Here is a 16,438-nt window from a genome sequence, read left to right as displayed (position 1 = left end):
TGCTTCCAACTACCTCTGTAAACTCTCCTAAGTTTTACTCTAATGAAGAATTAATATTAGGCTCAATAGTAATGTCAGCAAGAGGTTAACAACCATTACGAACAATATGCACCAGTTTGAATGAGTATTATTAAAGAGGATACAGAATGCCACCTAAATGTTATTATGGATGGTGAAAAGACAGGAAAGCAAATTCTTTAAAATGATTACCAAAATATCAAGGGGATTCCTTATCAGTATGAAGTGCTTCCCTTTTTTCATCAACTCATCTGTCAAGCCAGGTACTCGTTGTTTTGCCATATGCTGTAGACAGAATAATTTAAAGAAGAAAATAAAAATAACTTAGCAATTCAGGCTACAAAGACATTTTTAAGAGGAAAAAAAGACATAAAACATCCAATGTCCCTAAATTGACATGTACATGTAGGAACCTACATAACAAGAAGAGCCATTCATATGCAGGCCCAAGTTTGTCTCGGAATTGGTGGCTTTGATTTGATCATCAAAATGTTGAGTTGTGTCTTGAATTCCTGTCTGCGGCCTGCTCCATGATCCAGCCCGAAGTTTGTGGGGAAGAACCCAAATGGGAAATTTCACATACAGAGAGAGAGAGAGAGAGAGAGCTTATCTAATCTTTGTATCTGTAGCACATACAGAAAGACCTTTGGGTGTAATGGGGATTAGGGTCTGTGTGAAGTAGCTCAACTCTGTACTCCATTTACTGATTAATGGATGTAGGCTAAAGGCCGAACCACATAAATCTGCTTTGTATTTTTCTCCTCTTCTCAGTATCTATGTTTTGCTTCACTTTGTGCCATTTTGAACATGATTGGTTATGGGTTTGTCATAACACAAAACCATATAATTTCTTGCCAACTGATTAAGTGATAGCATGTTTTCTAGATATTATGTTAGCATTGCGCAAGAAACACTAATGTTACGGAGATTTATTTGTTCCTCTAATCCTTTTATTATTACTATGCAACAAGTGGGGCCAAGATTCAGCATACTGACTTACAAGAGCCAGTAACAAAGACCATATGAATGAGATTCTTAAGATATCATACAAATAAAGGGAACATAGTTCAGATTAAGGTGATGGATGCACAATTGAGGATCTGGATACCATGTTGTAGGAGGATCCTTTAAGGATGAAAAAGGTGCTGGATTGAATAGGGAAGGCAAAATCCTCAAACCTTGGGATCCTCCCTTGGATAACTTTGTCAAGCTTAATTTTGATGGGAGCAGCCTTGGTGATCCTGGCCCTTCAGGTATTGGAGGGCCTTTCAGGAATAAAGAAGGGAATGTATTAGCTTTATTCCCGGGCCCTATTGGTATTGAAGATTCCATTAGAGCTGAACTACTTGCTGTCCTATGTGGGGCCCAAATAGCAAATAATTAAACCTGGAAAAGCTGGTTGCTGAAGGGAACACTGGTGGTGGTTAGCTGGTTACAGGATGAGAAGAAGGCAGCTTGGACATACCAGGATGGGGTTAAGAAAATAAAATGGCTTCCAAGGGGATTGACTGTAATTTATCAATAGGTTCCAAGGGAGTCCAATGGTCTAGCTGATTCTTTAGCTAGAGAGGGGCTGTTTAGGGAAAATCTGTACTGGGCTCAAGTGTAATATCTGTTCCTTTGGTGGTATCCTTACCCCTTGTAATTCTCTCTGTATATTATTCTTTATATTAATGAAATGTTTCAGGGTTACCTATAAAAAAAAGTATTTTACAGTCAATTGGCAGAGGTGCTCCTAATGATATATACAAGCAGTTCCATGGAGCCAATGAACTTCTCCTTTTTTAGGTCCTCTTATAGAGTTGTAGAACATCAGAAAATCATTGTTTTGGACCTTTTGGTCTCTAGAATGAAAGAGGGGTTCGGATATTTGCACACATTTTGTTTTAATCATATAAGCCTTTGTCCTTGCACAAATAATTCAGCCCCTCATAATCTAGTTATCAAAAAATGGCAGATTTACTAGCAACGGCAGGATAAGGATCATGGTGCACCAAAGTTTTTTTTCATTCTCACAATTGCTTCCAGACATGAGATTTGTTAATTTCTACCGAGAAACTTAAGGAAGCTAGTCAGCATTTTTTAGATCACCCAAAAAAGGAGATTATGTTTATTAATATCTCATGTTTTATTACTCCTTATATATATAGATATATATATATATATAATTGCAAATTCCATTGATCAAAGAGAAAGTACCAAGTACAATAAGAGACAAATAGCTTATTTCCAAAACCAAAGAAAATTACAGTTGACAAAGCATCAGCCATGCTGTGAGCCATCCTTTGGACCCATTGAAATCTGACACTCATTCCTCTAGATATCCTTTTTTTTTTTGAAAAAGGTAAGGTAATTTTATTAAGAAATGAAAATAGGATACAAATAGACCCCCTTTTAAGAGAAACTAGGCCCGAAACCCAGATTACATTACAACTCAAGAAGACTTCTAGAGTTCAGATGGGCTCCAAACTCCCTGATTTGGAAACCTTTTACAGATGCAGTCCAAGATACCACTTTGCCAAATGAATTAGAAATGAGGCAGTCTACTGCTTTAGCCTTGTTCTGGAACACTCTATTATTTCTCTCCGCCCAGATGGTACTGATCACTGCTGCAGGAACTGATCTCCATACACTTTTGGCCAACTTTGAAAGCCTTAAACAATCCCAGCACCATAGCAGATCCAACACGGAATTTGGCATGGCCTAGGATAAACCCACAGAAGAAAGATAGTGATTCTATAAAGACATCAAAACAGAACAGTGGAGGAACAAATGACTGTTATCCTCTTCCTTCTGACCACATAACACACAACTTAAGTCTTTGTTAGAGAATAAAGCCTATCCAAGGACCTCACTTAACAGCTTAAGCTTTTAGGTTGAATGGTTCTTTGGCATGGTATCAGAGCCACTTTGACCAAGTGGTCTAGTGTTCGATTCTTGTCACCACCATTATAATTAATTAATTTTCAGCACAAGGTATGGGTGGGCCTGTGCTGTCCACGCTTCAAGCCCAATGGGCTTTCATGTGAGGGGACATGTTAGAGAACAAAACCTATTCAAGGACCTCACTTAACATTTTAAGCTTTTAGGTTGAATGGTTCTTTGACAGTCTTGAATCTGCATTCCTCTCCTCAACAGGCTTTTCTTAGTGAGACATCTATCCAGGGAAGCAGCCCAGACAAGAGAATTTACTTTGGTAGGGGCTGTCGCATTCCAAATGGTAGAAGCTGGAAAATCAGGTCTGTTACCTCCTTCCAAAAATCTGGCAAAGGACCTCACTGAAAATGATCCGTCTGCACTCCAGATCCAGCCCCAGCTATCTTCTTCCAGCAGGTGATCTGATTGGATATCAGCCCAAAGAGCTCCCTCACTTGATTAATTTCCCAATCCTGGTATCCGTTTAATCTTTTTTAACTCACTTTTGTTCATCCATAGATCATTCCCTTTGTTTTGCAACCACTTAACCACCTATTGAGAATCTCCTCCTGTCTCACATAAATAGTAGCTTTATAGTTGGTAAAGCATTCTACAATCAAGAGTTCAGAAAAGGAGATATCTCGGGTTCTATAGAGTAGATGTCTGTTATCTGAAACTGCCTGTCCTCATGATAAGATTATTTCTCAAAAAATTGTTCTTGCAGCTTTTTTTTTTTTGAGAAAGGTAAGGTATAGTGTATTAAAATGTAAATTTCCTTTAGCTTCCTTTCCATTTCAAATTTCAAAACAGTAGCAATAATGAAATAATAAATGAAGAAATGAGCCTTTTACTGTTAAGTATTATGTAATATGTACCAAATGTTATCTATTTTCTTCACCAGATGAATGCCTTTACAATTCATCATGCAGCTTGACAAAACGATTCCAAATACATGATTTTTACATGGAAAAATAATTTGTAAAGTCAACCTGTAAATCTAGAAAACTTTGCATTTTTGCAAATGGATTACCTTGCAGTAGCGATATTTCTTTGCTCCCGGACCAAAAATCACCTCTTTTACAACTCTACTGCCATCAGAATCCTATTCCATTTCAAGAATTTATGGTGTCAATATAAAGCATAGAGAAAAGAAAAATGTTACACAATAGATCATAAAGCAAGCTGACCCCATATAGTTGGGATAAGGCTTGAATGATGATGATGAATAGATCATAAAGCACAAAGGAAAGAAAGAAAACAAAAAAGGGACAGGAAAACAAACTAATCAGGTAAATATTCCATAACAATAAAGCTAAATGAAAATTTAATACAGTTAATATCATTGAATAGGAGCCAAAAAAAAACACTACTGTTATCTTTGGTTGCTGAGGAAAGAACTGTGAAAGGGAATTTGTTAAGAAACTACATAAGATGCCTTAAGGACACCCTCACAATTTTCAGTTTATAAAGAGAGCACAGTGGCACTTTCCCTTTCCAGTGTATGAAAGTTTCAACTTCCTCAACGTTGAAGTTGGTAGGATACCTTCCTTGGTGATGAAATTCAATACAGGATAAACTATCAAATGCAGTCAATTTGGTATCCCTCTAGTAACTTAGGAACTTGTATGCTTTACTGTTTCTAGTGAGAGCCCTTTTGAATCCTATTGCATTTCTGTAAACAAACTAATGCATTGCTTGGTTTAATGTGGTAAAGCATACCTGCCAAAACTAAGCATGGCCAAAGCAGTTATTAATCTTCATGACAGGAGAGTAGTCTTGGAAAACAAACAATTTATATTAAGGAACTAGTTTGAATTTCATACTTAAGAGACCTGTGGTTTATAGCCGTCATTAAAGTTTCAGAAAATTATTTTAAAAAATCAAGCACCCGTCACTCGAGTGTAACTTCAAGTGTATCCTCAGTGGGGGTTTGGCAAGCAATGTTTGTGATGTACCATTTTGGATAGAAGCTCCTCACGGTAAGGCCTTTCCGCACCCGTCACTCGAAGAAAGTTCGCATAGAGGGGTTCATCAAGAACTTCTATGTCATCTCTCTACAGAAAAATCATGAAATAAAACAAAAAACAATGTCAAAACATGAGGAAACAGGAGGTATAGGAGACTACCTTTTAGTTCATGAAACTGGACTTGCATGTCCAAGGAGTACAAAGAGAATTAAACAAGCTATCCGCTAAAATTTCATTCAGAAATAACAAATATTAAAATTGTAAAGAATAGACAGTTCTACCATCCACCTGCAATCTGCCAATTTCGCGAAGAGGAACAATAGATAGATTGGGAGATATGGGTAATAAAGTAACAATTAGCCTACTCATAGAATATACAAATGATTAATTAGAACAGAACTTCCCAACCAAAAAGGAGAAGCAACAACTATGACCACAAACACTTAAAGTAAGCCACTTAGATGTTAGAGCGTATCTTATCTAATTCAAATTCATAAGAAAAATATACAATACATCTGAAAACTTATCATCCAACTAAATAGCAATAATACAATAGAGCCTTATTCGACTATTTATTGTTCGACATTATAACTAATAGTTTGAAGAGAAAAGGAAAGTAAGTCGATACCACCTCCTTAGTGATACCCATGTCATATTTTTAGCATTACGAGCAACTACCAAAACTTACTGGCCAACTTCAATGTTGAGAAGGATGCATTACTTCAAGCAATTACCCAACTTGACCCACCATTTCTTAGCACGTGAACTAATAACAAGAACTCTACTAAACAGGTACCAAGAAAATTTAAACTTTGGCATGCACCAGACAGAGAGAAAAAGTTTGAAGTCACCACAACAGTTGTCGTCAACAAAACTACAATAAACCGATAATAAAGGGAAAAAACAGTACAAACATTCCATTTAAAATTCAACAGAAAAGATACGGTTCTTATGTCAACATCAAAATATAAAGATTTAAAACCATAACCCGCATGCCCGAAGCAAATAAAAGAAAAAAAAAAAAGGACAACAGGAATTATTCCACTCCAACTAATTCGAAAAGTTGCCCATTTTAAATCCATCAACAGAAAGCTTGTATTTCATAGATAACTCCATTTCTTTCAACTCTCAGAGAGAACGCACCAGCATTCTTTGTTAGAAGAAAATGGGGGATAGGGAGTGATCAAATGATTAAAACAAAAACAAAGGAGGGAGGAAAATGGAAGTGGGTTACCTGAGCAAATGAGTACATAAGGCTGGTACTGAGAGATCTAGGAGCAGACCACGAGTGAATTACTTCTACCTCCTGATTTCCTTCCATGACTGAAATCGCCTACTACGCTGTCTTTCACTCTTTTGGGAGAGTGAACTATAAATAAATTCTCTGTAAGATACTTCTATAATTCTAGCTAAAATGCGCTCCCGGGCAACTGAACTGACCCGGGCAGACTGGCCAAACCAACAAGCAAGCAGCCAAATGAAATAATTATGAGTTATGATTTGGCGTTTCAGCGCCCGAAAAAGCTAAAGCACTAATCAGATGTGGGAAAATATTCTGCTGTGACTGGGGCGGGCGTTTTGGCATTTGATTGGAGTAGAATGCGACCAGCAGATTTTTGCTCGTCAATCATATACTCCCTCGGTGGTTCTACAAACATTGTATCAAATCAACCAACTGACGTGTGGCCTGCGTTCATTGACGTGGCGTGTCCTGATAGGCTCATATTACAAGTACAATGATGGACTATTGGAACTTTTATGTGTACTATATGAACAGGCCAATTTTGGGATCAAGCCCTTACTATGGAATTAACCGGAACCAGTGTGATGTACGGTTTTGTTAAGCGAAAGTTACAGATACAAGAGAGTATTAATTGTTTTATATTTTAATTTTTTAATAAGTAATTTGATACAATCAACCTGAGTTTGTCACTTTTCTATTATTTATGATTAGTTTTTGGTTTACTAATTTTTTAACTCGATCAAGTTAGGTATATATATATATAAAATATATGGGAAAATAGAAAATTCCCCATATTTCTTAGTTTAAAATAGTTTATATCATAAATTTATTTTTAATAATACCATTGTAAGTTTAAATCTTTTAAACAATCAAATTAAATTGAAAATAGACCCAAACCGAAACAACCCGAGTTGGTGGGTCTCACTAATGGTTAATCGGGTTCAGGGACAAAACTCCCAACCTGACCAGGTCGATTTAGTTGGTAAATTCCCTACCATGTCAGCATATCTCTCCTTTGAAAATAGTTATTTATCTATTTTCTCTTTTTTTTATTTTTTTAATTCCATGTCATTTTTTAAACAACCAATGAAATGCACTTTCCCAATAACCTAAATAATCTCTTTTCCAAAAATTACTACTAAGCTACCTCACCCACTATCCCCCACTTTCTCCAAAATTATCTCTAATTCCTATTTATCTTCTAAATTATCCCTAATTCCTATTTATCTCCAAAATTATCTCTAATTTAGTAAAGAGTTTCTCTCCTAAATTACCTCAAATTCCTATTTATCCTCTCCCATACTTTTTATCTATATCTATCTAAAGAAAGTTTGGACTAAAAGATTTAAGAATTATTTAAATATTCTAACAAAATTAAAAAATAACTTTAAAATATTTATTAAAAACACAAAAATAATTTTATAATTTTACAAAATATATCACGAAATTATGTACTACAATTTAAATTATGTTTTCTTGGAATATCAATTTAAATGTTTTTTAAATATTTATTAATAGGTAATAGCTTTAAATAAATAAAATTCAAATAACAAAAAATTTAAAATATTTTATAGATTATTTAAATATTTATCATAACTAGATTTTAAATAATTAAAATAACAAAATTATGTAATAAATTTAAAAAATTTCTTCAAAATAGAAAAATAATTATAACATAATATTTAATTTTATAATAATTTAATATATAACAAATTTAATAATGAAATTACGTAATCATAGTATAAATTATGATTTTATGGAAAATTAAATTCAATAATTAATTAATATTTTAAAATTTAAATATTTTACATATTATTTGAGTAATTAAACAACTAAATATTTTAAATAACAAAATGTTTAACATAAATAGATTTTAAATAGTTAAAATAAATAAATTATGTAATAAATTTAAAAAATCTAAAAAGTAGAAAAATAATTATAACATAATATTGAAATTAATAATAATTTAATATTTTAACATAATATTGTAAATAATTAATTTCACTTATATCAAGTAATAATTCGAGAAAATAACTTTCAAAAAAATAATATTTATTAATAATAATTTTAAACTCTTAATCTATATTTATTATAAAATTATATACGCTAAAATTAATATTTATTGTCTTTTGTGATAAATGTATTTTCAATAAGTATGTATAAATATATTTTGTTAAGTTATTTAATAGAAAATTGTCAATATTTATTGGCGATTAAATTGCTATTATTGAAATTTTTAAATTTATTTTGTTATACTTATTGTATTTATTGTGTTCCTGTTATAAATTATTGATTAATATTTAGTAGAGATTAAACTATCATTTGAAATTATACTATTTATTGACTAAGTTAATATATTTTTAGTACTTATTGTATTTTTGTAATTTTTGTAATTATTATAGTTTTCATTATCAATATATTTTTAATAGTTGTGTACTTTTGCTATAAATTTTCAATAATATGGGAGATTAAACTATTGTTATTTATTAGAGATAAGACTATTAATTTAGCTGAAATTATGAGTATTTATGAGTTGGTTTGGTGTGGCCGTAGGCTATTTGGCCAACCAAGTTGACCTGGTCAGGTTAGGGAGTTGGTCAATTGAAACCGACTAACCTTTTGTGAAAACCGACCCATTCAAGGTGTATTGGTTTGGGTTTATTTTTTTTTTTTTGGTCAGTCTGTTCAAAAGATTTAAACTTAAATTTTTAATTTACTTTTAAAAATTACAGTGCGATTATTGATGCTGCGCAATCCGGTCGCTCCTACTTGGCGCTCGCGTGGCTCCTAAGAGGTACCCAAGACGAGAGGAAAGAGGAAGAACTCCCGAGGGGTTTCCCGGCGGGAACGCTCCGATGGTTAAGTTAGTATTGTGTGCAATAAGCGGAAGGAAGAGAAGGCTAAGAGTGAGGATAGCGCGTTACCACTATGTTCAAGAGGTCAGGGATTCAAGAAGAAGTTTCCTTTCGACCCTGAGGGCTTTTATAGGGACACTCACATCAGGTTGGGCATAACTATCACTGGGCTCCTGCCACAGCCATTACTGGCCAGGGCTGCGCAGGTGGCCGTTGTGGTGTACGCCTCGCTCGGGTGAGTGACACGTTTCCAAAGTGGCAGGCATGCCTTTGCCTGTCGAGAAACGTGGACACAAACTGTCGAAAGGACTGAGACTGCGCCATCAGTAGAGGATATGGCACAGTCTGGCCGGTACGGTTTGTCAGTCGGAAGCTTTCTGGAGGGCGCTAGGGCGGCTTGTTCGCGAGCTATCTCGTAGCGAGCTTGGAACACTCCAGAATTACCCTTAGTGAAATTGGTCCTTGGAATGACTTGTCTGCTAGGGAGCTCGGGCGAGCTGATAACTTTAGCTCGTGAACTACAATTTCCTCGGAGTATCTCTTCAAAGATAGCACGGGGAACCCGGAGTTTGCCTCGCGGCGAACTCCTCCCCTCGTGAGCTGTAGCATAGCGGACTGCTTCGTGGGCCCGTCACTTGGTTGCTCCGGGCTTCAACGCTAGGTTGTCGCTCATGCTAAGTCGGCATCTACGTGTCACCGTTTCATAGGTTGGGTCAAATCATCCTTCATCAATTGCCCCCCACTCCTCGAGCTAAGAGTACCGCCTTAGCGCAGGGAGTTTATGAAGTGCGATGGACTGATTTGACCGAAATTCAAACTTGATTGGCTGGCCTCATTAAATGCATTTGCGGGAATCAAGAGATTTTCTAACTCTCCTGACTTTTCGGATTCCGAAAACGTGCTGAGGTGGCTTTTAACTCCGAGCGTCGTGCCGCCAATCACCTTCGGTTTTCAAAAGGCGTGCGGTCAGGGGGCCCGCGGACCGTTGGATCTGCTTTGTTCCGGACCCTCAATTTGAAAGGGTGGAGACTATAAATAGGGGCCCCCCTCGGGCCTCATTTTCTCCCACGCTATCTTGTTGTCTTTGGATTATGAGGTCGCGCACTTCACCTAGTCTACCCGAATTCCTCAGTTTGCTTCGTTCCGTCTACTCTAGTGAGTCCTAATCGCTGTCAGCCATGTTTGGGTACCCATACCACACCTATCACAGGGGCGATAGCCAGGATGATGATGCTCCCTCGAGCTCGGGGGGAGCCTGGGAGCAGATCCTGGAGGCTCGGGAGGCCTTTGGCGACATGGCATCCACTTCTAGGGGGAGGGAACCTAATACCTTTGGCCCTTCCTTGATGACAGCGGAGAGACTCAAGTCTCTGATCCGCTACTTTCGCCTCCCTAGGGACCTGGTTTACAACCTTCCTACTGGCAACTTCCCTTGGGAGCATGGTCCCAATGACATAGTAATCTTTCAGGAACAGCTCGAGGCTAGCTTGCGTCTCCCCCTGCACCCCTTGATAGTGGAGGTGTTAAACCACTTTAACGTCACCATTGACCAGGTTCATCCCAACGCCATTCGAAACATGGTTGGGACTATATCTCTGTGTTACGAGTACTGTCTTCCTTTGGACCTTGATATTTTTGTCTCCATCCTTTTGTATAAAGAGCGCTGCTCTTGGGGTTCCTCCAAAGAGGCGCTTTTATTACCTCTCTCCCCGTCGCGGCTATAAGCTCTTGTACGAGCTGCCGAATAAGATCCCCGCCTGGAAGCGGGATTACTTTGTGGTCCTTAACCCCGAGGGGTGGCCCTTCCCCACTGCTCGGAGGAGCGCCATCCAGGACCCCGGGGCCGAGCTGGACCCTGAAACTCGGAAAACAATGCTGTCTTGGGCGTCGGTAGGCTTCCTTTGCTCGGACTACTTGACCGAGGAGAAGCTCGTGCAGGCAGGCTTGAGCCCGGTTAGGTCGGCCTTTTAGGTCGTGTAGTGCCTTGTGACAATATTGTGTACACTTGTATTTTGTTTCTTGTCGGACTAATATTTTGTGGTCTTTTGGCAGCCATCATGTCCAGTGCCGATTCACGCCGCCTTCTCTCGGGTAGCCAGAGACACCATGCGAATAGGACGCACCCCGACCGGACCCCTCCTTCGGGAAGTACTGAGTTCGAGTCTGCTGAGGCGGTTCTACCCTCTCCTCCGCTCGAGGTTCCGATGCCCCCACCTGAGGGGGCTAGTGGGATTAACCCTGGGGAAAACGAACTCCCTCAGCCGGGGGAGGCTCCCAGTAATCTCCTTTAGCCCCGTCCTTACCCCCGGTTCCCAGTGGGAAACTGGGAAGGGGTAAATGATTATCTGGTGGCTCGCCGGAGGAGCCGGAAGGCAATCACTAATGATGAGATCGCTCAGTGGGGAAACATGGAGCCCGGGGACCTCCGCGTTCGCCTCTGCTCATTGCATGGTGGTAAGTGACCTTTTTCCCATTTTTCTCTCTTGTTTTGCCCTTTTCCGCTGTCTTCTGATCTTCTTTTCTGTCGGCAGGTGAATTCCACCATCCATGCCATGGCTCTCCAGACGCGCATCCATCGCATTGACGCCCTCGACCAGCGGGCTGCCAACCAGAAGCTTCAGGGCGAGCTCGACCGGATCCGGGGTGAGCTCCATCACACCCGCAAGGGGAGCGAGTCTCAAGAGCTGCTGGTGAAGGATGATTTGACCCAACCTATGAAACGGTGACACGTCGATGCCGACTTAGCAAGAGCGACAACCTAGCGTTGAAGCCCGGAGCGACCAAGTGACGGGCCCACAAAGCAGTCCGCTACATTACAGCTCACGAGGGGAGGAGTCCGCCGCGAGGTGAACTTCGGGTTCCCCATGCTATCTTTGAAGAGATACTCCGAGGCAACTGTAGCTCACAAGCTAAAGTTATCAGCTCACCCGAGCTCCCTAGCGGACAAGTCATTCCAAGGACCAATTTCACTAAGGGAAATTCTGGAGTGTTCCAAGCTCGCTACGAGATAGCTCGTGAACAAGCCGCCCTAGCGCCCTCCAGAAAACTTCCGACTGACAGACAGTACCGGCCAGACTGCGCCATATCCTCTACTGACGGCGCAGTCCCAGTCCATTCGACAGTCTGTGTCCACGTCTCTCGACAGGCAAATGCGTGCCTGGCACTTTGGAAACGTGTCACTCACCCAAGCGAGGCGTACACCACAACGGCCACCTGCGCAGCCCTGGCCAGTAATGGCTGTGGCAGAAGCCCAGTGACGGTTATGCCCAACTTGATGTGAGTGTCCCTATAAAAGCCTTCAAGGCCGAAAGGAAACTTCTTCTTGAATCTCTGACCTCTTGAACATAGTGGTAACGTGCTATCCTCACTCTTAGCCTTCTCCTCCTTTCGCTTCTTGCACACAATACTAACTTAAGCATCAGAGCGTTCCCGCCGGGAAACCCCTCGGGAGTTCTTCCTCTTTCCTCTCGTCTCAGGTACCTCTCAGGAGCCACGCGAGCGCCAGATAGGAGTGACCGGATTGCGCAACATCATTTGTTTGGTCTGTCTATTCAAAAGATTTAAACTTAAAATTTTAATTTAATTTTAAAAATTACGGTGCGATTATTAAATAATAAATTTAAAAACTAGATTCATGATATAAAACATTTTAGACTAAAAAATATGGGAAAATTCCCACTTTTTCATATTAAAAATTATATTTGAAATATAAAATATTAATATATATCCATGGTTAGGTCGTTCGGTTTTGGTCGGTTCACAAATGGCCAAAATGGAATTGATCCAATTTGGTCGAATTGGAAAATTTTTGAACCAAAGCCAACCTAAAATATTAGAAAACCGGCTAACTCAGGTCGAGTTAATTGGGATGGTTGGTTTCATCAATTTGATAAATAAACCTAACTGAAATTAATTATTGTTATTTTTGTATTATAAAAAAATTACTAAAAATAGTATATAAAATATGAATAATTATTAATTATTTAAAATGTTAAAAATATAAAATAATTTTATACTCTTATGTGTTTCTATTAGGGTCATTTATTATAGCACACTTTTAGGGATGGCAAATTTTCCCATCCCCGACGGGGACCTGACATCCTTGACCCAATGGGGCTGGGGATGGGGTTTGTTTTGGTGGGGCGGGGGCGGGGTCAGGGATGGGGATTAAGGTCCCCGCCCCACCCCAACCCCAACCCCGATTATATATATATGGCTACATTTGTTCTATTTTGTTTTTTATATAAAAAAGTGTTAGGGGCATTTCTGGAATAAAAAATCATGGGTCTAAGGGCAAAACAAACACTCCTTAATGAAATTGTGGGCCGAAGGCCCTGACCTTGATTATGAAATTAACCCCTATCCTCGATCCCTGATGGGGATTGGTTCCCTGTAGGGACCCGAATCCCCAAAATGTTTTCAGATAATAGTATTTTTAAAATAAATAAAAATTTTAAATTATAAATAATGTTTTAAATATATTTTAATATATATAATATAAATAATATAATAGTATATTTAATATAAATAATGTTTAATACACACACACAAAAATGGTATTTTTATTTTTATTTTCTTTTGATTAAATTTATTTAAATGAACATTAGGGTCAACATTGTCATTTTCCACTATCATCTAATGGACGATTGATTAAATCCATTGCAAATTATAAGTGATGTTTTAGTAAAATGCTAACTATAGGGTAGATTTTAGTAAATCTATAAAACTATAAGGGGTATTTTAGTGTATGACCCTTTTCATTATTAAGCTTTCTCTTAGTAAATCATGTGCATCGCACGGGTTCCCGCTAGTACTATTTAAATAAGTTTGAATTTTTTTTAATTAAAACATTCTTTAGATAGACATAAATAAAAAGTGGGGGAGAGGATAAATATGAATTGAAGATAGTTTAGGAGATAACTTATCTACTAAATTATATATAATTTAAGAGAAATAGGAGTTCGAGATAATTTGGGAGATAAATAGGAATTAGAGACAATTTAGGAGAAAGTGGGGGAAAGTGATACCACTTAGCTAAACATTAGAAAAAGCAAATCCCTCTTTCATTATGATTGATAGAAATAATTAATGAGAAAGTTTAGGTGAAAGATAAAGATAATGGGAGAAAGTTTATGTCATTCCAACCAACGATTACAAGCAACATATATACAAAGTTCCCCACAAGAATATCGGCTAACAACTAGGAAACAAATCATCGACTCCTATAATTATGGAAACTAAAACCAAATTTACAGCTATCCTAAACTGGCACAAAGATTATATCCTAAAATATACAAGAAGATATACAATGAATCTCAATACCCGCCCTCAAGTTGGTGCATGCAAATGGGAAATGCCCAACTTGCGAAGAAAATGTTCGAATTATTGCTTGCCCAGTGCCTTTGTAAATATATCAGCAAGCTACTCGGAGGTCCGGACATAGGAGGGCCATATGTTCCTATCACAGTATAATCTCATAGGATCAGGATGAGCAACTCCCAATGAGTACAACAACCCTTTCAACCATTTCAACTCACATGCAGTTGTTGCCATAGACCTATATTCTGCCTCAGTCGATGATCTGGACATTGTATGATGCTTTTTCGTCTTCCACGAGATTGGTGCTTGTCCCAATAAAACAAAATATCCAGTGAGAGAACGTCGTGTCAATGGACAACTGGCCCAATCATAATCACAGTAAACATACAATCGAAGATCACTATCAGCTGGAAGGAAAATTCCCTGTCCTGGATTACCTTTCAAATATCGCACTACATGTAAAGCCGCCTCCCAATGCTCTTCACAGGGAGTCTGCATAAATTGTGCGAGCACATGCACACAATAGGACCACTAGTCGCCTATAACTCTCTGGTTTTATCATCAAAGAACCATCTACCAGTGCTAATTTATGATTTTGTTCTAAGGGAAGACCAGCTGGCTTAGTCGCTTGTAACTCTCTGGTTTTATCATCAAAGGACCATCTACCAGTGTTAATTTATGATTTTGTTCTAAGGGAAGACCAGCTGGCTTAGCTCCTAACAATCCAGATTCTGATATGATATCCAAAGCATACTTCCGCTGACAAAGAAAAATACCTTCATGATTTCTCGCGACTTCCACTCCTAAAAAATATTTCAAAACTCCCAAGTCCTTCATGTGGAAGCATTGACTCAGATACTTTTTGAATTTCCAAATGGCATCGCCATTATTTCCAGAGATGACAAGATCGTCCACGTAAACCAAAATATTTAACTGTACCTGTCTACGTCGAAGCGTAAACAAAGAGTAGTCAAATTGCGACTGGATAAAACCATACTGTTTCAAAGCTGTCGTCAGTTTAGCAAACCAGCAACGAGGGGCCTGCTTCAATCCATAAAGCGACTTTCGCATCTTGCACACATTTCCTGGCAATTTCGAAGCAAATCCAAGAGGCATCTTCATATAGACCTCTTCTTGTCGATCTCCATGAAGAAATGTGTTCTATAAATCCATCTGATGCAATTTCCAATTTTTATCCGCAACAACTGCAAGGAAAGTACGAACTATAACCATCTTTGCCACAGGTGCAAATGTTTCATTATAGTCTATCCCTTCAACCTGTTTGTTTCCGAATATCACCAAACGTGCCTTGTACCACTCTATTGTGCCGTCTGAGTTGTATTTTATCTTGTAGACCCATTTACTTTCGAGAGCCTTTTCCCCTGGTGGCAAGTCCTCCACTGTCCAGGTTCTATTATTTTCTAATGCTTCAATTTCCTTTTTCATTGCTTCTCTCCAACGAGGGTCCTTGACAGCCTCTGAATAATACTGTGGCTCATGACCAGCTGTGACAGCTGCTAAGAAAGAGTGATGTCGCAAAGAAAATTTATCACAATTCACATAATGTGTTATGGGATAGGGAGTACCTGAGGAGTGAGACTGGTGAGATGAACTAGCAGAAGAGCTTAGATTTTGGTTGGAACACCATGTTGTGTGTATGACGTAATCCTTGAAATGAGTGGAAGGTTGCTTCACTCTATGACCTCGTCCAAGTTGTTCACTCCCTGTATTCATTTCTATCATAGAACCCCCCCTTACGTCATGCTCCAGTTCATCTTGCTCATCATTTCCACAACTATCCCCATTGCCACAACCTAGCTCTGCTGGTCTTATATCCATGGCTTCACAAGTACTATCATCCCTTCCTCTTTTACTTTCACATTCTTCCTCGTCATACACTTCATTCTCCACTTGGGTATAATCGAGATGACTATCATTGTGTTTGACTTTTTCATCATCAACAGCATACAAAAACTCTGTTTCTGAAAACACCACATCCCTTGAAACAAAGTATTCATTATTCTCTAAGTCATAAACTCTCCACCCCTTATTGCCAAATGGATATCCCACAAAGACACAACGTCTGGCTCTACTAGCAAACTTATCCCTGGTACGATTTA

At 38.5% G+C, this 16,438-nt stretch overlaps 1 protein-coding gene across 2 annotated transcripts in view; it reads right to left on the bottom strand.

Annotated features, from left to right (window-relative positions):
* Positions 1-6,328, bottom strand: part of LOC104612934 (branched-chain-amino-acid aminotransferase-like protein 1) — a 52,968-nt gene extending 46,640 nt beyond the window's left edge. Inside the window, exons 1-4 of one of the 2 annotated variants that reach the window (XM_010280605.3) lie at positions 6,136-6,328; positions 4,890-4,988; positions 3,965-4,036; positions 211-303 (exon numbers count right to left, since the gene is read on the bottom strand). In XM_010280605.3, coding sequence (XP_010278907.1) covers positions 211-303; positions 3,965-4,036; positions 4,890-4,988; positions 6,136-6,222 — 351 coding nt within the window. In that variant the 5' untranslated portion in view covers positions 6,223-6,328. The remainder of the gene's footprint in view (positions 1-210; positions 304-3,964; positions 4,037-4,889; positions 4,989-6,135) is intronic. The other variant, XM_010280596.3, reaches the window with a different exon arrangement.
* Between the last annotated feature and the right edge of the window lie 10,110 nt (positions 6,329-16,438).

This window comes from Nelumbo nucifera, chromosome 4 (assembly GCF_055504915.1).
Source record: "Nelumbo nucifera cultivar China Antique chromosome 4, China Antique-T2T, whole genome shotgun sequence".
NCBI classification, from domain to species: Eukaryota; Viridiplantae; Streptophyta; class Magnoliopsida; order Proteales; family Nelumbonaceae; genus Nelumbo; species Nelumbo nucifera.
This window is presented reverse-complemented; position numbering and strand designations above follow the sequence as displayed.